Source organism: Nicotiana sylvestris, chromosome 9, assembly GCF_000393655.2.
Source record: "Nicotiana sylvestris chromosome 9, ASM39365v2, whole genome shotgun sequence".
Lineage (NCBI taxonomy): Eukaryota > Viridiplantae > Streptophyta > Magnoliopsida > Solanales > Solanaceae > Nicotiana > Nicotiana sylvestris.
The window spans coordinates 2,700,579-2,725,449 of record NC_091065.1 but is presented as its reverse complement, the minus strand read 5'-3'; the positions used below and the strand labels follow the sequence as shown (position 1 = coordinate 2,725,449).

General features: G+C 38.2%; 1 protein-coding gene and 1 pseudogene across 1 annotated transcript; both read right to left on the bottom strand.

Annotated features, from left to right (window-relative positions):
- Positions 1-6,689: 6,689 nt before the first annotated feature.
- Positions 6,690-24,509, bottom strand: LOC104219104 (putative disease resistance RPP13-like protein 1; annotated as a pseudogene).
- Positions 7,481-8,587, bottom strand: LOC138876958 (putative disease resistance protein At3g14460). The gene has a single exon (XM_070156242.1). The coding sequence runs from the start codon at positions 8,585-8,587 to the stop codon at positions 7,481-7,483; it is 1,107 nt and encodes a 368-aa protein (XP_070012343.1).
- Positions 24,510-24,871: the final 362 nt, after the last annotated feature.

Below are 24,871 nucleotides of genomic sequence, written 5' to 3'. Positions count from 1 at the left end.
CTCAGGTACACATTTCGAATCTGTCTGATGTTGCAATGAAAGCTGAATCAAAAGATCTGAAGGGGTTATAATCACATGTTGTATTGCTTACGATTTTTTTTTTTTTATAAATGTTGTTAAGATATGTAAGTTCCTGGTCTGTTAGCCTAATAGAGATACATTAGTAAGGTTGTACTTAATTAAAGTTTATGCCAATCTGAAACTGTGACATTTTATTCGTTTAGTAGTATACAAGATGTAAACACAATCCATGAAATGTGCAGCCATTTAATACGATTGTTAACTCAAACTCGCTCTTTCAGCATGCTTGGAATATGTAAGGGCAAATGGCTGTTTAGATCTAGCTAAAGATAATACAGTTTCAAACTCTTGAGTTTCAGTTTTCATTAGGCAGTTTATAGGATGAGTTTCAAATATCATTAGTCGCATTTTCTAATAAGCAATTTTAATTAATCTTTTCTGAATAAGTTAAAGTTAGGGAGCTCTTGTAACAGTCGTAGCATTTCATCAATCTCGTATATAATTCTTCTATCAAGTTAAAAGCATGTTTCATGAGGTACAACGTTTATTCACTCTGTAAATAACTAATCAGACGATTAACTAAAATCTGGATTTGGCCAAACATATAGTTGAATTAGCATGCATCTTTTCTTCTATTTTTAGAGATAAACACATTAGAAATGTAGTCGCTTTAGGATATTCCTTCTAAAATAATGAGACGAGCCTCGCCAAATGAAAAATGTAAATTACGGGGCCCTCAATAATTAACCATAATAAATATTTAGAATTCAGGATAGGCCGTTTTAGCGAATTTCATGGCTTCCTACAGAATAATAATGCGCTAGACTCTCTAGGCGCGACTTAATTAAATTACATTCTTAAACCCGGGTGCACATTGATGTGACCCGATTCCAAATCTCAACGGAGTCGAAGTGTGTTTAACAATTACGGGTGCATTGATTGCAACGTAGTTCGAGATACATTTTCACGACGTTGCAATTCTATAAAATAAAATGATAATAATCAAAGCGGTTTAAACTTAATAAAAGCACATAAGTCATAACATGTATTTAAATCAGATATTTAGCCATTGTAACAATTCAAGCGACCGTGCTAGAACCACGGGATTCGAGGGTGCCTAACACCTTCCCTAAGGACATCTAGAACCTCGCCTTGCCACATCCCAAAATGTCCGGACCCGTCAAATATTTCTACCGCAAATTTCGCATTTGACACAATTCTTGTCATAAGCGAAGATGCCAATGATGACGTATTGTTGACACTTGATGTAGATTCTTCTTGTTTATTGTCTCCCATCTTTGACACAAATATTATTTAATAGCTGACGACACAAATCAAGATTATTTCCTTTCTGGTGTGGAAGATCAGACTAAGCTGCAACCACAGAGCATACTCAGACAGAACCTTGACTCAGTTACCAAGATAAATCTTTTCTGATGTGGAAGATCAGACTATGCTGCAACCACAGAGCATACTTAGACAGTACCTTGGCTCTGATACCAATTGTTGCGGAAGCCAAATGTATATAGTGTGAATAAGTCACAACTACTATACCAAAAATTATGACAGCCACCAAATAATAAATAAGACAATAAAGCAACAATAAAGGGAACACCAGAATTTACGAGGTTCGGCTAATTTTGCCTACTCCTCGGACACAACCAATATTTTATTCCACTCCAAAAATACAAGTGAAATAATACTAAAGAGAGAAGATACAAATGCCTTAAACAGATGAGAAGGCAAATGAGAGGTGTGTTTCAATCCTAAACATTAGGCCTTCTTTTATAGGGGAAAAATCCCCCCCAAACTTAACTCCCAACCAATGTGGGACTTTGGCATTTTGCCAAACTTCAACAAATCTCCACCTTGGCAAAATTCCACATTTTCAATTCTCTCTCAATAACAAATTTTGGTTGTGTCTTCATCTTCAATCTTCAGTGTTCAACAATGTTGATCAAATCCAAACAATGTTGAAACTTGACCGCAGTCACCACCTTTGTCAGCATATCAGCAGGATTCTCTGTAGTATGAATTTTCTTCACCGTGACTCCACCTTCTTCTATGATTTCTCGTACGAAATGATACCGAACATCAATGTGTTTCGTCCTTGCATGATAAACTTGGTTCTTCGCTAATTGAATAGCACTTTGACTATCACAAAAAATTGTGATACCTTTTTGTTCAACACCAAGCTCCTTTAGCAATCCTTGAAGCCAAATTGCCTCTTTCACAACCTCTGTAATAGCCATGTACTCTGCCTCTGTTGTAGACAAAGCAACTGTTGACTGCAAAGTAGACTTCCAACTAACTGGTGCCTTTGCAAAAGTAAACACATAACCAGTAGTTGATCTTCGTTTGTCCAGATCACCCGCAAAATCTGAGTCACAATATCCAACTACAGACTGATTGTCTTCCTGCTCAAAAACTAACCCGACATCTACAGTATTATGAATATACCGTAGAATCCACTTCACAGCTTGCCAATGCTCCTTCCCTGGATTGTGCATATATCTGCTAATAACTCCAACAGCTTGTGAAATGTCAGGCCTTGTGCAAACCATTGCATACATCAAGCTACCAACAACATTTGCGTATGGTACCTTTGACATATACTCTCGTTCAGCTTCATCCATTGGCGACATATTAGTACTTAGCTTAAAATGGGGAGCAAGTGGAGTACTAACTGGCTTAGTCTTGTCATCTATGCCAAAACGTTGTAGTACTCTTTTCAAATATTCTTTCTGAGATAAACAGAGTTTCTTTGAACGTCTATCTCTTATTATCTCCATGCCAAGAATTTTCTTTGCCTCACCCAAATCCTTCATCTCGAACTCCTTCTTCAGTTGAATCTTCAACTTATCAATTTCTTCCGAATTCTTGGAAGCTATCAACATATCATCAACATATAAGAGAAGATATACAAAGGAACCATATTTAAGTTTGTGCAAATACACACAATGATCGTATTTGCTTCTCTTGTACCCTTGCCGCAACATAAACTCGTCAAATCGCTTGTACCGTTGTCTAGAAGATTGTTTCAATCCGTACAACGATTTTTCAAGTTTGCACACCATATTTTCTTTTCCAGCAACTTTGAATCCTTTTGGCTGAGTCATGTAGATTTCCTCCTCCAAGTTTCCATGTAAAAATGCACTTTTTACATCCATCTGAACTAGTTCCAAATCCAACTGTGCTACCAAAGCCAACATAATTCTAATAGAGGAATGTTTTACAACTGGAGAAAACACTTCATTGTAATCAATTCTCTCCTTTTGAGCATATCCTTTGGCCATCAATCTTGCTTTGTAGCGAACATCTACTTGGTTAGGAAATCCTTCCTTCTTTGCAAATACCCATTTGCACCCAATTGCTTTCTTTCCCTTCGGGAGATTGGTCAATCTCCATATATGATTCTGATGAAGGGACTGTATTTCATCATTCAAGGCAATCCTCCACTTATCTTCTTCTGAACTTTGGACTGCATCTTTATAAGTGGTAGGAACATCATCAGCTACAATTGAGGTTGCACAAGCAACCGTCTGTATGAGACGAACAGGTTTTGTTATTGTCTTTTTTGGCCTGCTAGTTGCTATTGATTCAAGTTGTTGTTGAGGTTCCTGAGTTGGAATCTACCTCTCTACTAGCTCTTCTTCCAGAGGATAATCTTCATTTGTTTCCTCTTCTGCTTCTTGTGTAGGAAAAATAAATTTTCCCTCAAACTCCACCTGTTTAGAAGCACCTTCATTTTGTTTGGTATCTTCTGTTACCTTATTTACCATAGCAGATTCATCAAAGGTAACATCCCTACTGAATATTACTTTCTTTGTCATAAGACACCATAATCGATATCTTTTGACTCTAGAAGTAATTCCCATAAAATAGCCTTCTTTGCCCTTGGATCCAATTTTGACTCTGTCACATGATAATATGTCGTTGAGCCAAACACGTGCAAAGAGTCATAATCCACGGCAGGCTTTCCATACCATTTTTCAAATGGTGTCTTGCCATCAACAGCAGCAGATGGTAAGCGATTAATGAGGTGGCATGCATATGTAACTGCCTCAGCCCAAAATTCTTTGCCCAAGCCAGCATTGGACAACATATACCGTACCTTCTCCAGCAAGGCCCGGTTCATACGTTCTGCCACTCCATTTTGTTGTGGTGTATGTCTAATAGTGAAGTGTCGGACGATGCCATCATTTTTACAAACCTTATTGAAATGATCATTTTTATATTCACCTCCATTGTCTGTGCGAATACACTTGATCCTCCTGCCTGTTTGATTCTCCGCCATCGTCTTCCATTTGAGAAAAATTTCCAACACTTCATCTTTGCTCTTCATTGTATACACCCACACTCTTCGGAAAAAATCATCAACAAAGGTTACAAAATAGTGCTTCCCACCCAATGAAGGTCTTTTGGAAGGACCCCAAACATCAGAGTGTACATAATCCAGAATGCCTTTACTATTATGGATCGCTGTACAAAATTTAACCCTTGTCTATTTCACTTTGACGCAATGCTCGCAAAACTCCAAATTGTAAGACTTTACTCCTTTTAACAATCTTTGATCTGATAGAGTTTTCATGGATTTTCCTACAGCATGTCCCAAGCGCATGTGCCATAGCCTGGTTGTTTCTGCCTCTTTATCGTCACTGGATGTCACTGTCGCTGTCCCAATAAATGTACTGCCATGATAGCGCTACATATTGTTCTTCCTATTAGCCTTCATTACCACTAGTGCACTAGAGCATACTCTCATTACTCCATTTTCTGCAATGATTTTGAACCCTTTTGATTCTAGGGCTCCCACAGAGATGAGATTTTTCTTCAAACCCGGTACATATCGAACATCTGTTAATGTTCTGATCATTCCATCATGGTTCTTTAATCGCATTGAACCAATGCCATATGAGGTAAGAGGGCTGTTATCCGCTATGTGGACGACTCCATATTCTCCTTCTTGAAAATCCACGAACCAATCCCTGTTGGGACACATATGATAGCTACAAGCCGAGTCTATCAACCATATGTCTGATAATGTTGATGGCTCTGTTGTAACTAATGAGAAGTCTGAATCATCACCGCCAGCTACATTTGAATCCATAATTGCCTTCCCATTGTTATGTTTGGCCTTATTCTTCAACTTCGGACAGTCTTTCTTCTAGTGCCCCTTTTCTCGACAAAAGGCACATTCATCTTTGCTGGGTCTAGATCTTGACTTGGATCTTCTTTTCTTTGTCCTCGTTTGATTTTGAGGATGACCCCTCACAACCAGTGCTTCTCCTTCTCCGCCCTTCTGTTTTTCTCCCTTTCTTTGTTCATAGCTGTACAAAGCCAAACAAACTTCTCTGAGAGAAATTTCGTCATTCCCATGGAGTAGAGTAGTTTCAAGGTGCTCGTACTCATCAGGAAGTTGACCCCAACAACATCAAGGCCAAGTCACCATCATCAAAAGTTGCATCCATATTTTGCAAATCTGTGACCAACTTATTGAAACTGGTGATATGTTCATTCATCGTGGTACCATGAACATAGGTGAAGCGAAACAGTTTCTTCTTCATGTACAATTTATTTTTACTGTTTTTCTTCAAAAATTTATCCTCCAGTGCTTTCCATAATTTACTTGCAGAAGTTTCCTTTGTGTATGGATATTTCTGCTCTCTAGCAAGGTGGGATCGAATGGTACCGCAAGCAACACGGTTGATCATTCTCCAATCTTCTTCTCGAATAACATTTGGTCTCTTTTCTTCAATAGCAAGATCTAGCCCTTGTTGAAAAAGGGCATCTAGAACCTCGCCTTGCCACATCCCAAAATGTTCGGACCCGTCAAATATTTCTACCGCAAATTTCGCATTTGACACAATTCTTGTCATAAGCGAAGATGCCAATGATGACGTATTGTTGACACTTGATGTAGATTCTTCTTGTTTATTGTCTCCCATATTTGACACAAATATTATTTAATAGCTGACGACACAAATCAAGATTATTTCCTTTCTGATGTAGAAGATCAGACTAAGCTGCAACCACAGAGCATACTCAGACAGAACCTTGACTCAGTTACCAAGATAAATCTTTTCTGATGTGGAAGATCAGACTATGCTGCAACCACAGAGCATACTTAGACAGTACCTTGGCTCTGATACCAATTGTTGCGGAAGCCAAATGTATATAGTGTGAATAAGTCACAACTACTATACCAAAAATTATGACAGCCACCAAATAATAAATAAGACAATAAAACAACAATAAAGGGAACACCAGAATTTACGAGGTTCGGCTAATTTTGCCTACTCCTCGGACACAACCAAATATTTTATTCCACTCCAAAAATACAAGTGAAATAATACTAAAGAGAGAAGATACAAATGCCTTAAACAGATGAGAAGGCAAATGAGAGGTGTGTTTCAATCCTAAACATTAGGCCTTCTTTTATAGGGGAAAAATCCCCCCCAAACTTAACTCCCAACCAATGTGGGACTTTGGCATTTTGCCAAACTTCAACAAATCTCCACCTTGGCAAAATTCCACATTTTCAATTCTCTCTCAATAACAAATTTTGGTTGTGTCTTCATCTTCAATCTTCAGTGTTCAACAATGTTGATCAAATCCAAACAATGTTGAAACTTGACCGCAGTCACCACCTTTGTCAGCATATCCGCCATCCAGAGTGCCATGTGTTGCAAACTTCACACAATTTGCGTGTGAAACATGTTGTAAGAAACATTACCAAAAAGAAAATTTAGAATGTATGTCAAGGATGCAAGAACAAAAGAATTCTGCCGAACTAAAAAGTACCATTAAAGAACAGAAGGAAAAGTTTCAAATTTTCACATATTTATACAGAAAAACATGCTTCTTACTGGAACTTCTTTACTATAAAATCATATATAAGTATTAAAAGACTTTCTGAAAATTGTTTTAAATCAAATTGAAGATATACCAATGCGAGCAATAAGGCCACATTCTGCCTACAGAGGCATAATACTATGAGTTTAATTAAAGGAGAGAAGTCATTGTCACTTTTAAGCAAAAGGATACAATGCAACCTAAACTCACACGAAGAACACCCATTGTATGAGAACATTCACTTCCCCCAATTCCGCACGCTTTTGAATCTGCATAAAAAGGGGGAAACATGCATATATCAAATCCATAACCAAAGAAACTTATGTATAGATATTGAATAGTATTTGCTTCTCAGACTGATGATGAGCAGTACTACTGTCAAATTTCAAACAAAACAGAAGTACCTATTTTTCTCATGTAACGCGACCTGAAGATGATTCCTCGGCTTCATAGTGGCAATATAAGCTCCACACTGCTCAACAAGATTTAACAAAGGAAAAGAATTAACAACCAAACCAAGAGAAGTAACCAAAGATAAAAAGCTATTGAGATAAAAAGGAGAAAGAATAACTTACATTTATCAAAGCACCACTTGTTATAATCATTACAGATATTCCTTGTCGACTATTATGGTGGGAATATGAGCAATATTTGGCCAGTAATCCCCCTTCTCAAATTCTAGGAGTGGTTTGAGCAATGGGCAGCTGTGAATAGATAGTTCAGAGATGGAAGAGGGAATCCCTTTTACTGGAAGAGATTTGAGTTTAGGGCAGTTCGTGATGGCCAGCTTAGATAGGGAGGAGGGCAGTTCTGATTCTAGAACAGATTGGAGTTTAGGGCATTTCCAGATGGACAGATAATAGAGGCGCCAAAGACCTTCGGTCGGTAGTGAATGGAGCTCATCATGTCTATGAAATATTAGCATAGAAAGAGACGAAGGAAGCCCTTCTTCCAACAGTGATTGAATTTGAGGTGAATTTTGAATATAAAGACATTTAAGAGAGGTGAGGCTTTTAAGAACTTGGCTGCTTAAGGTTTTCATATTGAATATGAAAAGAGATCGAATAGAGGAAGGCAACTCCCAATTTTCACCAGCAGGAATCTCTTTGTCACTACCATCATGGTCGATGCGTATCTCCCTGAGGCAGGGGAGTCTCTGTAAACCCCAATTCTTTCGCCCATTCACCAGTTTCTTGCATTTCCAGATCAGAAGGAATTCTAAATTGGAAGGCAATCCTCCTTCAGGAAAGGACTCTATTTCTGGACAATTCTCCAGTTTCAGTTCCTTAAGAGAGGGAAGGAGTTCCAGCATATGTTCTGGCAGCGACTTCAGCTTCTCGCAGTGCTTAATATGCAAAGTACTCAATAATGTCGTTTGAGCCACCGAAAGTATTTCAAGATTCTCACATTTATAAATTTTGAGATCTTCAGTCCCGTTAGGTATCAGAAGCCTTGTAAGGCCGTGGCAACTAAATACACTCAAATTGTGTGTTCGTGGGACCAACTCATTTATAGAATCACATTCTTCCAGTTCCAATTTCTCCAGAAACATGTTACTTCCTCCAGAAATCATATCACCAACTGATGCCTCCAATTTCAATTTTCTACAATGCTTTATCTCTATTTTCTTCAAGGTATTTGGCAAACTGCTTAAAGGCAAGGAGGTAAGAAACTGACAATCACTTATGAATAATTCAACTATCTGCTTCATTCCATGAAGTTGAGACAAAAACAGTTTAGCATCATCAAAAAGAACTCTAGCCTTAGGAGAACCTTCAACTTCAAACTTTTTTAAACTTGAAAGTTGGATAGGTGTCTCCAGATTGAGTTCCGGACATACTAAGACAGAACCTTGACTCAGTTACCAAGATAAATCTTTTCTGATGTGGAATATCAGACTATGCTGCAACCACAGAGCATACTTAGACAGTACCTTGGCTCTGATACCAATTGTTGCAGAAGCCAAATGTATATAGTGTGAATGAGTCACAACTACTATACCAAAAATTATGGCAGCCACCAAATAATAAATAAGACAATAAAGCAATAATAAAAGGAACACCAGAATTTACGATGTTCGGCCAATTTTGCCTATTCCTCGGACACAACCAATATTTTATTTCACTCCAAAAATACAAGTGAAATAATACTAAAGAGAGAAGATACAAATACCTTAAGAAGATAAGAAGGCAAATGAGAGGTGTTTTTAAATCCTAAACATTAGGCCTCCTTTTATAAGGGAAAAATCCCAACAATTTTTCTCCCCAACCGATGTGGGAGTTTGACAACTTCAACAATTGTCGGGCGGATTATGATATGGGCACGAGGTGTCGGGGAAATATGATGAATTTATTATTGGCACGTGAATTGTCCGTGCAATTATGATATGAAATATGGGCACGAGGTGCCGTGGTTATATAATTAAAATGATATTGGCACGGGAATTGTCCATACAATTATGATATGAAATGTGGGCACGAGGTGCCATGAGTAAATGATGATGATATTGGCACGTGAGTTGCCCGTGTGGTTGTGATAGAGATATTGGTACGAGGTTCCGTGGAAATATGAAGGTGGGCTGAGACCCGTATTATTTATGATTATGAAATGAGGTGTCACAAGGTGACTTTTACATGAAAGAATAATATTCAAAAATATTTATTTGAAAGAATTATATGCAAAAATATTTATTTGAAAGAATTTTATTTGAAAGGTATTTATTTGAAGGGAGTTTTTTCGAAAGATATATATTTATTTGAAAGGAGTATATTCTAAAGACTTATACTTGAAGTACTTACATTTGAAAGACGTATATTTGAAGGACTTGATGTGACGACCTGACCGGTCATCTTAAGAATTAACGCCCCGATCCCCTATTAACTTTTTTCCGTGTTTATTTCTGCTCTTTTGATTTGTCGGGATGTTCGGTTTTGAGTTTCAAAGAGTTTTGGGACACTTAGTCCCAAAATGAGAGCTTAAGTTTTGGAAATTTGACCGTAGTCAGAACTGTGAGAAGACAACCTCGGAATGAAATTTCGATGGTTCCGTTAGCTCCGTTGGGTGATTTCGAGATTAGGGGCGTGTTCAGATTGTGTTTTGAAGGTCCGTAGCTAATTTAGGCTTGAAATGCCGAAAGTTGAATTTTTGACGTTTCCGGTTCGATAGTGAGATTTTTATCTGAGGGTCAGAATGGAATTCCGGAAAATGAAGTAGCTCCGTAGTGTTGAATGTTACGTGTGTGCAAAATTTTAGGTCATTCGGACAAGGTTTGATAGACTTTTTGATCGAAAGCGTATTTTTAGAGTTTTTGAAGTTCTTAGGCTTGAATCCGATGCTAAATTAGTGTTTTGATGTTGTTTTGAGCATTCCAAAGGTTGGAATAAGTTTAAATGATGTTATGGAATATGTTGGTAGGTTTGGTTGAGGTCCCGGGGCCCTCGGGTGTATTTCGGATGCTCAAACAGACCCTTTTGACCTTTGAGAGATTGCCGGTTTTCTGGTATTTTTGCAGCAGTGATTTGTTCACTGCGATCGCGTGAGACCATCCGCGATCGCGTAGGGTAAGTTGAAGTTAGGTATATTTTTGTGAATTGTGATCGTAGAGGAAGGAGTGCGATCGCATAGGGTGAGCTGGTTGATCATTGCGTTCGCACTTGCATTCGCGTAGAAGGACTTGGTGTGGCAGTGGGGTGCTAGAATTTGCTCTATGCGATTGCATAGAGCTGGTCGCAATCGCGTAGCTTGAGAAAGTTGTCTTATGCGATTGCGTAGGGATTTCTACGATCGCGTAGGGTTAAATCTGGGCAGTATTTAAGTAGCCCTTCCGCGACCCTTCTTCATTTTTCACCATTTTTGAACGGGATTGAAGCCTTTGAGGAAACAAAAGGGGAATCACTTGGAGGTAATATTTTTGACTTCATAACTCGTTTATATGTGATTAAAGACTTAATTAGTGGTGCAAAATTTGGGAAAATTAGGTAATTAGTGCTTGAGACTAAGAGACCTTACCATGGGTATTTGAGGGGTCAATTGAACTCTGATTTCAGTGTTTTTGTTATGTATAGGCTCGTGAGAATACGAGGTTTCTGAAAATATAAATTTTACCCGATTCCGAGATGTGGGCTGAGGGGCGTTTTGATCATTTTACCTAATTTCGCGTATTAACTTAGAATTTAATTGTAGAATCAGTTACTTGAAGTGCTATTTACATTATGCAATTGAATTGAATAGATTTGGACCATTTGGAGTCGAGTACTCGTGGCATGAACGTGGTTTCGAGTTGATTTTGAGTCAGTTCGAGGTAAGTGGCTTGCCTAACCTTGTGTGGGGGACCTTCCCTTAGGATTTGGTATATTTGGTAATTGAAATGCCTTGTACGTGAGGTGACGAGTGTGTACTTGTGCTAATTATTGGAAATTCGGTTTTCATTAAGTAATTACTAGTATGTTTCATTTCATGTTTTATTACTTGCACTATTAAGCCCGTTGTTAGCTTAGGAAAACATGTCTAAGTGACTTAATTGCTTTATTTTCAAACTGTCTTACCTGAATTCTGTGCAGCATGATAGGCTAGAATCACTTGTTTTCCTTAGTATGAAATTTGTCATTTCTGTATATTTTCTTGTTGCTGCTGTGTATTTACATTGGTACTACGGATGTGGGATTCCGGTAGCTCCCCTTGTCTGTTTATTTTGGGACTACGGATGTGGGATTCCGGTAGATCCCCTGCATTTTGGGAATGCACCCGGTAGATTCCCCTAGTACTGGGTATTTACATTTGGGACTGCGGAACGGGATTCCGGTAGATCCCCGCGCACTATGAGTTGGACTACGGGATGAGATCCCGGGAAATCCATTGGATATGTATATTTGGAACTACAGGATGGTATCTTGAGAGATCCCCGATTGCTATCTTGGTGTTGAACCGTATTTCTTTCTGTGTTTACCTTGTCTATGTAATAGTTATTGTTGCCCTTTATATCTTGTGTTACTTTTATTGCTGTACTTACTTATACTTTTTTGTTTAACACTGTTGAACTTTATATTTTATTTAACCTCAGTAGGGCCCTGACCTTCCTCGTCACTACCCGATCGAGGTTAGGCTTGACACTTACTGAGTACCGTTGTGGTGTACTCATGCTCTTTCTACGCATGTTTTTCATGTGCAGATCCAGGTACTTCGACTCATATTTCAAAAGACTATGCACATTCGGCTAACATATCTACGTATGCTAATGGTAAAAAGGTTTCTAGTTTGTTAAAATTACATTTTGCTTTGAACTTCCTAGATAAAATTATTAATTCCAGCCTATTTCTGTAGATGACATACCTTTTTTTGTCAGCTTTCATCCTTTTATGAAGATGCATTACTCAACTCACTGAAAAGGGGAAAGAACGAGAATACATGAACTAAAAATCTACAAGTAAGATGAAGAGCGAGATATTTTTTCAAAAGAATACATGAATTGCAATTATATCTGCTAACGACTTTCTAGAGCAAATTATTAATCTTATTTATAATAAGTTTTTGTCATAATGTATAAATATTTCTGTAGTTGCGACATATATATTAGTAACTCTTTTGACAGCTAACCTTAAGTTTCACTTCGGGCAAAGAGCTTCCTCGTCTTCACAGTGCAAATAGACGCTACATACTGCTCAACAAGATACATCGAATAAAAGGAATTAACACACAAGCAAAGCTAAGTAGTAAAAACTTGAAAAACGGCTACTGATGGAGAGAACAAGTTACATTCAATCCGTATGCTGGAAATTTGAGCAATTTCTAGCCAGTATTCCCCCTTTGAGAAGTGGACCGGAAGGGATTGGATACTCGGAGAATTGTCGACAACATCTCAGAAAGAGAGGAAAGTAATAGACTAAAAGAACCTTCCATAGTGAAATGACATTGTATCGTTGCCAAATCATTCTCAAGATAGAGCAAAGTAACTGATCATACTGTTGTCAAAATCCTGATAAAATAGAAGAAAAAAGAAAAGTTGCTCTTAATTTACCATTATATCATTCTGCAGATGATTTTTCTCAATAATATTGTTATTGACTATCTATGTTAGACGAGAAGTAAAAACGATGGATGTGAATATTACCTTGCACCAACTCGAGCGAATTCACCTGCAGAAAAGGGACAGATTTATATTTACTTCTATGAGTGAATAAATATAATCAGACATTGTATAGAGAGTGTTGCGGAAGCCAAATGTATATAGTGTGAATAAGTCACAACTACTATACCAAAAATTATGACAGCCACCAAATAATAAATAAGACAATAAAACAACAATAAAGGGAACACCAGAATTTACGAGGTTCGGCTAATTTTGCCTACTCCTCGGACACAACCAAATATTTTATTCCACTCCAAAAATACAAGTGAAATAATACTAAAGAGAGAAGATACAAATGCCTTAAACAGATGAGAAGGCAAATGAGAGGTGTGTTTCAATCCTAAACATTAGGCCTTCTTTTATAGGGGGAAAATCCCCCCAAAATTCAAGAGCCCACCGATGTGGGACAAATTTGCCAAACTTCAACAAATCTCCACCTTGGCAAAATTCCACATCTTCAATTTTCTCTCAATAACAAATTTTGATTGTGTCTTCATCTTTAATCTTCAGTTTTCAACAATGTTGATCAAATCCAAACAATGTTGAAACTTGACCGCAGTCACCACCTTTGTCAGCATATCAGCAGGATTCTCTGTAGTATGAATTTTCTTCACCGTGACTCCACCTTCTTCTATGATTTCTCGTACGAAATGATACCGAACATCAATGTGCTTCGTCCTTGCATGATACACTTGGTTCTTCGCTAATTGAATAGCACTTTGACTATCACAAAAAATTGTGATACCTTTTTGTTCAACACCAAGCTCCTTTAGCAATCCTTGAAGCCAAATTGCCTCTTTCACAGCCTCTGTAATAGCCATGTACTCTGCCTCTGTTGTAGACAAAGCAACTGTTGACTGCAAAGTAGACTTCCAACTAACTGGTGCCTTTGCAAAAGTAAACACATAACCAGTAGTTGATCTTCGTTTGTCCAGATCACCCGCAAAATCTGAGTCACAATATCCAACGACAGACTGATTGTCTTCCTGCTCAAAAACTAACCCGACATCTACAGTATTATGAATATACCGTAGAATCCACTTCACAGCTTGCCAATGCTCCTTCCCTGGATTGTGCATATATCTGCTAATAACTCCAACAGCTTGTGAAATGTCAGGCCTTGTGCAAACCATTGCATACATCAAGCTACCAACAGCATTTGCGTATGGTACCTTTGACATATACTTTCGTTCAGCTTCATCCATTGGCGACATAGTAGTACTTAGCTTAAAATGGGAAGCAAGTGGAGTACTAACTGGCTTAGTCTTGTCATCTATGCCAAAACGTTGAAGTACTCTCTTCAAATATTCCTTTTGAGATAAACAGAGTTTCTTTGAACGTCTATCTCTAATTATCTCCATGCCAAGAATTTTCTTTGCCTCACCCAAATCCTTCATCTCGAACTCCTTCTTCAGTTGAATCTTCAACTTATCAATTTCTTCCAAATTCTTGGAAGCTATCAACATATCATCAACATATAGGAGAAGATATACAAAGGAACCATCTTTAAGCTTGTGCAAATACACACAATGATCGTATTTGCTTCTCTTGTACCCTTGCCGCAACATAAACTCGTCAAATCGCTTGTACCATTGTCTAGAAGATTGTTTCAATCCGTACAACGATTTTTCAAGTTTGCACACCATATTTTCTTTTCCAGCAACTTTGAATCCTTCTGGCTGAGTCATGTAGATTTCCTCCTCCAAGTTTCCATGTAAAAACGCAGTTTTTACATCCATCTGAACTAGTTCCAAATCCAATTGTGCTACCAAAGCCAACATAATTCTAATGGAGGAATGTTTTACAACTGGAGAAAACACTTCATTGTAATCAATTCCCTCCTTTTGAGCATATCCTTTGGCCACCAATCTTGCTTTGTAGCGAACATCTACTTGGTTAGGAAATCCTTCTTTCTTTGCAAATACCCATTTGCACCCAATTGCTTTCTTTCCCTTCGGGAGATTGGCCAATCTCCATGTATGATTCTGATGAAGGGACTGTATTTCATCATTCATGGCAATCCTCCACTTATCTTCTTCTGAACTTTGGACAGCATCTTTATAAGTGGTAGGAACATCATCAGCTACAATTGAGGTTGCACAAGCAACTGTCTCTATGAGACGAACAGGTTTCGTTATTGTTCTTTTTGGCCTGCTGGTTGCTATTGATTCAAGTTGTTGTTGAGGTTCCTGAGTTGGAATCTCCTCTACTGGCTCTCCTTCCAGAGGGTAATCTTCATTTGTTTCCTCCTCTGCTTCTTGTGTAGGAAAAATAAATTTTCCCTCAAACTCCACCTGCTTAGAAGCACCTTCATTTTGTTTGGTATCTTCTGTTACCTTATTTACCATAGCAGATTCATCAAAGGTAACATCCCTGCTGAATATTACTTTCTTTGTCATAGGACACCATAAGCGATATCCTTTGACTCCAGAAGTAATTCCCATAAAAATAGCCTTCTTTGCCCTTGGATCCAATTTTGACTCCGTCACATGATAATATGCAGTTGAGCCAAACACGTGCAAAGAGTTATAATCTATAGCAGGTTTTCCATACCATTTTTCAAATGGTGTCTTGCCATCAATAGCAGCAGATGGTAAGCGATTAATGAGGTGGCATGCATATGTAACTGCCTCAGCCCAAAATTCTTTGCCCAAGCCAGCATTGGACAACATACACCGTACCTTCTCCAGCAAGGTCCGGTTCATACGTTCTGTCACTCCATTCTGTTGTGGTGTATGTCTAACAGTGAAGTGTCGGACGATGCCATCATTTTCACAGACCTTATTGAAATGATCATTTTTGTATTCACCTCCATTGTTTGTGCGAATACACTTGATCCTCTTGCCTGTTTGATTCTCCACCATCGTCTTCCATTTGAGAAAAATTCCCAACACTTCATCTTTGCTCTTCATTGTATACACCCATACTCTTCGGGAAAAATCATCAACAAAGGTTACAAAATAGTGCTTCCCACCCAATGAAGGTGTTTTGGAAGGACCCCAAACATCAGAGTGTACATAATCCAAAATGTCTTTAGTATTATGGATCGCTGTACCAAATTTAACCCTTGTCTGTTTCCCTTTGACACAATGCTCACAAAACTCCAAGTTGCAAGCCTTTACTCCTTTTAACAATCCTTGATCTGATAGAGTTTTCAAGGATTTTCCTCCAGCATGTCCCAAGCGCATGTGCCATAGCTTGGTTGCTTCTGCTTCTTTGTCATCACTGGATGTCACTGTCGCTGTCCCAATAACTGTACTGCCACGATAGCGGTACATATTATTATTCTTCCGATTAGCCTTCATTACCACTAGTGCACCGGAGCATACTCTCATCACTCCATTTTCTGCAATGATTTTGAACCCTTTTGATTCTAGGGCTCCCACAGAGATGAGATTCTTCTTCAAATCCGGTACATATCGAACATCTGTCAATGTTCTGATCATTCCATCATGGTTCCTTAGTCGTAAGAGGGCTGTTATCCGCTGTGTGGATGACTCCATATTCTCCTTCTTGAAATTCCATGAACCAGTCCCTGTTGGGACACATATGATAGCTACAAGCCGAGTCCATCAACCATATGTCTGATGATGTTGATGACTCTGTTGTAACTAATGAGAAGTCTGAATCATCACAATCAGCTACATTTGAATCCATAATAGCCTTTCCATTGTTATGTTTGGCCTTATTCTTCAACTTCGGACAGTCTTTCTTCCAGTGCCCTTTTTCTCGACAAAAGGCACATTCATCTTTGCTGGGTCTGGATCTTGACTTGGATCTTCCCTTCTTTGTCCTCGTTTGATTTTGAGGACGACCCCTCACAAACAGTGCTTCTCCTTCTCCGCCCTTCTGTTTTTCTCGCTTTCTTTGTTCATAGCTGTACAAAGCCGAACAAACTTCTCTGAGAGAAACTTCGTCATTTCCATGGAGTAGAGTAGTTTCAAGGTGCTCGTACTCATCAGGAAGTGACGCCAACAACATTAAGGCCAAGTCACCATCATCATAAGTTGTATCCATATTTTGCAAATCTGTGACCAACTTATTGAAACTGGTGATATGTTCATTCATCGTGGTACCAGGAACATAGGTGAAGTGAAACAGTCTCTTCTTCATGTACAATTTATTTTGACTGTTTTTCTTCAAAAATTTATCCTCCAGTGCTTTCCATAATTTACTTGCAGAAGTTTCCTTTGTGTATGGATATTTCTGCTCTCTAGCAAGGTAGGATCGAATAGTACCGCAAGCAACACGGTTGATAATTCTCCAATCTTCTTCTCCAATAACATCTGGTTTCTTTTCTTCAATGGCCAGATCTAGCCCTTGTTGAAAAAGGACATCTAGAACCTCGCCTTGCCACATCCCAAAATGTCCGGACCCGTCAAATATTTCGACCGCAAATTTCGCATTTGACACAATTCTTGTCATAAGCGAAGATGCCAATGATGACGTGTTGTTGACACTTGATGTAGATTCTTCTTGTTTATTGTCTCCCATATTTGACACAAATATTATTTAATAGCTGACGACACAAATCAAGATTATTTCCTTTCTGATGTAGAAGATCAGACTAAGCTGCAACCACAGAGCATACTCAGACAGAACCTTGACTCAGTTACCAAGATAAATCTTTTCTGATGTGGAAGATCAGACTATGCTGCAACCACAGAGCATACTTAGACAGTACCTTGGCTCTGATACCAATTGTTGCGGAAGCCAAATGTATATAGTGTGAATAAGTCACAACTACTATACCAAAAATTATGACAGCCACCAAATAATAAATAAGACAATAAAACAACAATAAAGGGAACACCAGAATTTACGAGGTTCGGCTAATTTTGCCTACTCCTCGGACACAACCAAATATTTTATTCCACTCCAAAAATACAAGTGAAATAATACTAAAGAGAGAAGATACAAATGCCTTAAACAGATGAGAAGGCAAATGAGAGGTGTGTTTCAATCCTAAACATTAGGCCTTCTTTTATAGGGGAAAAATCCCCCCCAAACTTAACTCCCAACCAATGTGGGACTTTGGCATTTTGCCAAACTTCAACAAATCTCCACCTTGGCAAAATTCCACATTTTCAATTCTCTCTCAATAACAAATTTTGGTTGTGTCTTCATCTTCAATCTTCAGTGTTCAACAATGTTGATCAAATCCAAACAATGTTGAAACTTGACCGCAGTCACCACCTTTGTCAGCATATCCGCCATCCAGAGTGCCATGTGTTGCAAACTTCACACAATTTGCGTGTGAAACATGTTGTAAGAAACATTACCAAAAAGAAAATTTAGAATGTATGTCAAGGATGCAAGAACAAAAGAATTCTGCCGAACTAAAAAGTACCATTAAAGAACAGAAGGAAAAGTTTCAAATTTTCACATATTTATACAGAAAAACATGCTTCTTACTGGAACTTCTTTACTATAAAATCATATATAAGTATTAAAAGACTTTCTGAAAATTGTTTTAAATCAAATTGAAGATATACCAATGCGAGCAATAAGGCCACATTCTGCCTACAGAGGCATAATACTATGAGTTTAATTAAAGGAGAGAAGTCATTGTCACTTTTAAGCAAAAGGATACAATGCAACCTAAACTCACACGAAGAACACCCATTGTATGAGAACATTCACTTCCCCCAATTCCGCACGCTTTTGAATCTGCATAAAAAGGGGGAAACATGCATATATCAAATCCATAACCAAAGAAACTTATGTATAGATATTGAATAGTATTTGCTTCTCAGACTGATGATGAGCAGTACTACTGTCAAATTTCAAACAAAACAGAAGTACCTATTTTTCTCATGTAACGCGACCTGAAGATGATTCCTCGGCTTCATAGTGGCAATATAAGCTCCACACTGCTCAACAAGATTTAACAAAGGAAAAGAATTAACAACCAAACCAAGAGAAGTAACCAAAGATAAAAAGCTATTGAGATAAAAAGGAGAAAGAATAACTTACATTTATCAAAGCACCACTTGTTATAATCATTACAGATATTCCTTGTCGACTATTATGGTGGGAATATGAGCAATATTTGGCCAGTAATCCCCCTTCTCAAATTCTAGGAGTGGTTTGAGCAATGGGCAGCTGTGAATAGATAGTTCAGAGATGGAAGAGGGAATCCCTTTTACTGGAAGAGATTTGAGTTTAGGGCAGTTCGTGATGGCCAGCTTAGATAGGGAGGAGGGCAGTTCTGATTCTAGAACAGATTGGAGTTTAGGGCATTTCCAGATGGACAGATAATAGAGGCGCCAAAGACCTTCGGTCGGTAGTGAATGGAGCTCATCATGTCTATGAAATATTAGCATAGAAAGAGACGAAGGAAGCCCTTCTTCCAACAGTGATTGAATTTGAGGTGAATTTTGAATATAAAGACATTTAAGAGAGGTGAGGCTTTTAAGAACTTGGCTGCTTAAGGTTTTCATATTGAATATGAAAAGAGATCGAATAGAGGAAGGCAACTCCCAATTTTCACCAGCAGGAATCTCTTTGTCACTACCATCATGGTCGATGCGTATCTCCCTGAGGCAGGGGAGTCTCTGTAAACCCCAATTCTTTCGCCCATTCACCAGTTTCTTGCATTTCCAGATCAGAAGGAATTCTAAATTGGAAGGCAATCCTCCTTCAGGAAAGGACTCTATTTCTGGACAATTCTCCAGTTTCAGTTCCTTAAGAGAGGGAAGGAGTTCCAGCATATGTTCTGGCAGCGACTTCAGCTTCTCGCAGTGCTTAATATGCAAAGTACTCAATAATGTCGTTTGAGCCACCGAAAGTATTTCAAGATTCTCACATTTATAAATTTTGAGATCTTCAGTCCCGTTAGGTATCAGAAGCCTTGTAAGGCCGTGGCAACTAAATACACTCAAATTGTGTGTTCGTGGGACCAACTCATTTATAGAATCACATTCTTCCAGTTCCAATTTCTCCAGAAACATGTTACTTCCTCCAGAAATCATATCACCAACTGATGCCTCCAATTTCAATTTTCTACAATGCTTTATCTCTATTTTCTTCAAGGTATTTGGCAAACTGCTTAAAGGCAAGGAGGTAAGAAACTGACAATCACTTATGAATAATTCAACTATCTGCTTCATTCCATGAAGTTGAGACAAAAACAGTTTAGCATCATCAAAAAGAACTCTAGCCTTAGGAGAACCTTCAACTTCAAACTTTTTTAAACTTGAAAGTTGGATAGGTGTCTCCAGATTGAGTTCCGGACATTTTGAAATTGTCAAACTTGTCAGAGAACAAAGATTTTCAGGTAACTTTCCAGTCAACTTGGGACAATTCTTAATTGAACTATTCTGAAGTATAGGAAACTCTCCATTCCCTAGTACGTGCCACTGCTTCCACTCCAACATCTCTGCAAATTCAAGTCGCTCAAGAGAGTTAAAAGGTTTTTTGGAGGACGAACTACCATAGAATTCGTCAGTCACCTCTGTTATTCGACGCATCCCTCGAATTGCAAGGAATTTCAAAGAAGGAAGTTGTCCTAATGCTGGCAAGGAATAACTGTCCTCGCACTTGCTTAGAGACAATTCTACCAGCTCAGAAAATGAATGATTAGCTAGCCACTTTGGAAAGTTTGTCCCTCTATATCCGTTGATCTCAAGTTCTTTTATGTTTGGATTTGGATGTAGCTCACCAAGTATGTCTCTTTCATTTTGTGAATTGTCCGCAATGCTTACACTCCACTCCAATGATAACTTTTCAATATGTTCCTTTCCTCTCATGTTTGCCTTCAAAGCTTCCCTTCCATCGGTCACATTTTCCAACTCTAGAATTGATAGAGATCCATACAAGTTATGTAGTTTACCCAAATCTTCCAATCTCCAACCACTGCGATTACCTAGAGGAAATTTAGCTCCCAATAACGCACGTATGCTTTTCAACTTGCTTCGATGTAGCAGCGTCTTCAGGCGAGGAGTGTCGCTGATATCAAGGTGACGCAAGTTGATCAATTTTTGCATTTGCATCGGTAACTCCTCAAGAAATTTACAAGATAACAAGAGAAGTGTCTCCAAGTTATAGAGCACACAAATGGAATCTGGTAACTGCTCTATCTTTGTCCAAGAAAGGTCCAAAAATCTTAGGAGCTTTAATTCAATAAACAAGACATTCGGCAACTCCACAATCGCATAACGAGACAATGATAGTGCCCTTAAGGATGTTAGTCTTGGCAATATATTATGCAACACCCTCTTGCTTAGAGAAAATGGAATAAATGGCTCGATACTGTAGATTGGAAGCAATGTCCTCAGCTGGCCCAATTTTTCGAGGGGCTTCAATTTCTCAAAGTCACCATATCCCATTGAATATGATAGGTGTCGACATCTTCCCAACATACCAGATCCTTTGTTATCTTCCAAATTGATGCAAAGTTTTGAAGATGTAACTTGGGCCAAATCATTGACAAGGTCATGCATTAAGAATTTCTCGGTGTTCCCTTGAGAAAACCTTGGGACCCTTTCAAACAATGATCTTGATCGCAACTCGAGAAAGTATTGGTTGGCCGAATCTTCAATTATTTTATCTTTTTGCAACCGTTGCACGAGACCATTAGCAATCCAGAGTTGAATAACTTGTTCTTTGTCGAATAAATAATCTTTGGGAAATATTGCACAATAGGAAAAGCATTGCTTCAAATGCACAGGAAGATCATTGTAGCTCAACATTAACGCTGGTAATATGCCATTGTCTGGCAGCTCCCATACTTCACTACTCAAAATGCGTCTCCACTCTTCGACCTCTAATTTGGACCGTAACAAACCAGCAAGTGTCTTTAGTGCTAAAGGTAAACCTTTGCACTTTTTTGCAATTTGTTTTCCTACCTCTTCAAGTTCCGGATGTTCCTTAGGATCCCTATTTTCAAATGCATGTCTTTTGAATAAAGGCCAAGAGAATTCACTAGAAAGAGTCCCTGTGACCATCACCTTACGAGTCGTAACCATCATCTCGGCAACACTAACCTTACGGATCTTACTTCCAATTTTTCCTTATGCAAAAGGAATTCTCAAGTCATCCCACTCAATGTAGTCGTCATTCCAAACATCATCCAGAACAATAAGAAATTTTTTTCCCTTTAAGCTTTCCTTCAATTTGACCTGTAGCTTATTAAGATTGTTATCATCTTTTAAGTCAAATGAATCAATTTCTTGAAGTAAACCTTTTGTTATTCTGAAAGCATCATATGGTTCAGACACACAAAACCAAGCTTTCAAATCAAAATGATCTTTCAACTTCTCGTTATCATACACAGCTTTAGAAAGTGTTGTCTTGCCAACCCCTGCCATTCCAACAATAGGAATTACACTATAGCTATACGTTTTTTCATCGGCATCAACAGACAATAAACGGTCAACCAAAGTCTCAATTTCATTCTGCCTGCCAAAGATATCAGATTCATCAACCAAAGATATCGAAGGTACTCTAGTTTCTTGTTTAATAGAAACAAGATAGTCCTTTAGGCCAAGCCTACCAATTTGCTTTTCCAACTCCTCCAATGTTTCAGAGGTGCCTTCCAACTTCTCCTTTATGTTAAGAAAATATTCATCACTCAAGCACAAGTTGAGGTCACTTACCTGTTGGTTGCTTGCTTCTGCATGATTTTGATGCCGACCTTCCACCTTAACTCTCACAACTTCATAATTGATTTCTTCGATTAAGTTTTCAGCACTGTCCACAGCATCCCGAAGTTCATTAAGCCATTTGCTCACGTAAGTATTAGATGTCTGCTTATTCTCTGCATCACTTAGCACAGCTTCAAGACCAAGCAAAGTCATCCTCAACTTCTTTAAAGGTCGAACATCATGCTTGCCCCTTTGAAACATCTTCAGCAACTCACCCTGAGGAGCAAGCCTATCAAAGAGAACATTCAAAGCTGAAGATAGAAATGCACCTCCAACTGATAAGCCAATCTCCATTTCTAAAGCTGCAAAGAAAAAACAAGAAAATCACAAAATGATTAAGAACTTGGAGAGGATTAATATTTCAATCTTAAAAATAGTCTTAGGTTTACCTGTTGAATGCTAAGAGCAATATGCAAACAAGAATGCTCAGAGTATATGCTAGCTGAGTCCGTTCTTTAGCAAAAGTAATAACTTGTGCTTCTTAGAAGACCTTATATCTTTCTTTCTTTTCAAAAAGTAAGACTAACTGTTACATTATTGCTGAAATTCTGATGAAACTCTACACTCTACATTCTAGAAATTGTCTACGTTGACTTTGTATTTTAATTACCAATAGTTAACACATCAAGTAGCACTGACTTTGTATTTTAATACTAGCAAATTGGAAGAAAATTACATGTTCTGACCTGTACGCCTCGTCATAATTGATAAAATAAAATTTATAGTCATCACCTACCTTGCCCCATCTCGTCACTGCCTTGCTCAGCAAATTTGTTGGGTAATATTATTTATTTTTTTCTTTTTGGGAAAATTGAATTGAACAAGAGAAGACATACTTAAAAAGAGAAAGCAGGCCAATCGTTACTTTCTATTTGTACTAATAATAATACGTATTCAAACTTGGATTTTTCTATTAGTCATACCTTTCACATGCAATCAACTATTTCTTGGAATCTTCCTTCTAATTTTTTAATTTTTTGGGAATCTTCCTGCTATTTGCTTGTTTCCTCTTGAATTAGTGAACTTTTTCTTTGTATGTTATGAGATTATGATATTGAAAAGTCATAATAACTCAACTTTTAGATGATTTCCTTGTAGATGAGATTTCAGGGCAAGTAAAGGATATATGTCTGTGTTTAACTTTATGTAGGCCAAAACGTAGAATCAAGTCCTTGGAGTGCATAGCATGTCCTTATGAGAATAACATAACACCCCAACTACTTAATTATTAGGGACATCCCCTCCTTCTAAACAAGAAATAGAAGGAGGTCGGCTTCTTGGAAATCCCATTGCTACTGTGCTCACGGCCAGGGGCGTACGCAAGAATTTTTGTAAGCAGTGCCAAAATTTATAGAAGAAAAGGAATAATAGCGTTAATTATCATCTTTCTAAACAAGAAATAGTCTTAGTCTATTGGTTTTGTTGAGTTTTAAGTAGAAAAGGTCATGAGTTCAATTCTACTTCATCACAAGTTTTAACCACATAGGCTCTCTTAAATATTTGCGAAAAAGATGTGCTAGTTGAGGTTTGAACCTTAGAGCAAAATCAAGCACATATTCTGACATACCAAGAAACAATTTATGTCAAAACGGTGTCTCTTTTTCCTACTTATCTGTTTTCTCGCATTATTAATACATATAATTAGTAAAGAAATTAGACGAAGTGGTGTCGCGTGACACCGCTTCGCTAAGTGTGGATCTGCCCCTGCTCATGGCTCAGATGCCTGCCGATGATAGTGGGAATTCTCTCGTTCCCGAAACTAGCTGGAAGGAGGGACAATACCAAAGAAGCCTTCAACAAGTTTTCACTTCTCAATTTGAGGAAAGAGGCCATGATGCACGTTTGTCTAACAGATCATAGAATCACTCACCTTGATAATACAACCAATGACTAGTCCTTTTTATTGATTTTGTAATTTCGACAGAGGAACAAACTCTTGCAGAAAAGTTCGCTCAAAATTTTCTCGCCCAGCGAGCCTAGGCACAATCAAGGTGGAGCTCGCCTGGAGCCAGGCGACACCAGACCTTGGGCGAGGGCTCTTGACTTGAACTGATTTCTCCTTTTTGGTGCTCTTTTCAACATCCTATTGTGCAACCATAATTCCTCTATGCATTCCAAGGGTCCTACACATAAAAGCAACTCAACCAATCTCAAACATCACATAATTTATGATTAAAACACCAAAATGTAAGGTAAGTAATGCACTAAATATAGAACTATAGTG

What these genes read in the sequence shown, in the direction of transcription:
- LOC138876958 (XM_070156242.1), bottom strand. Translation starts at nt 8,587, where the DNA reads ATGAAGCAGATAGTTGAATTATTCATAAGTGATTGTCAGTTTCTTACC.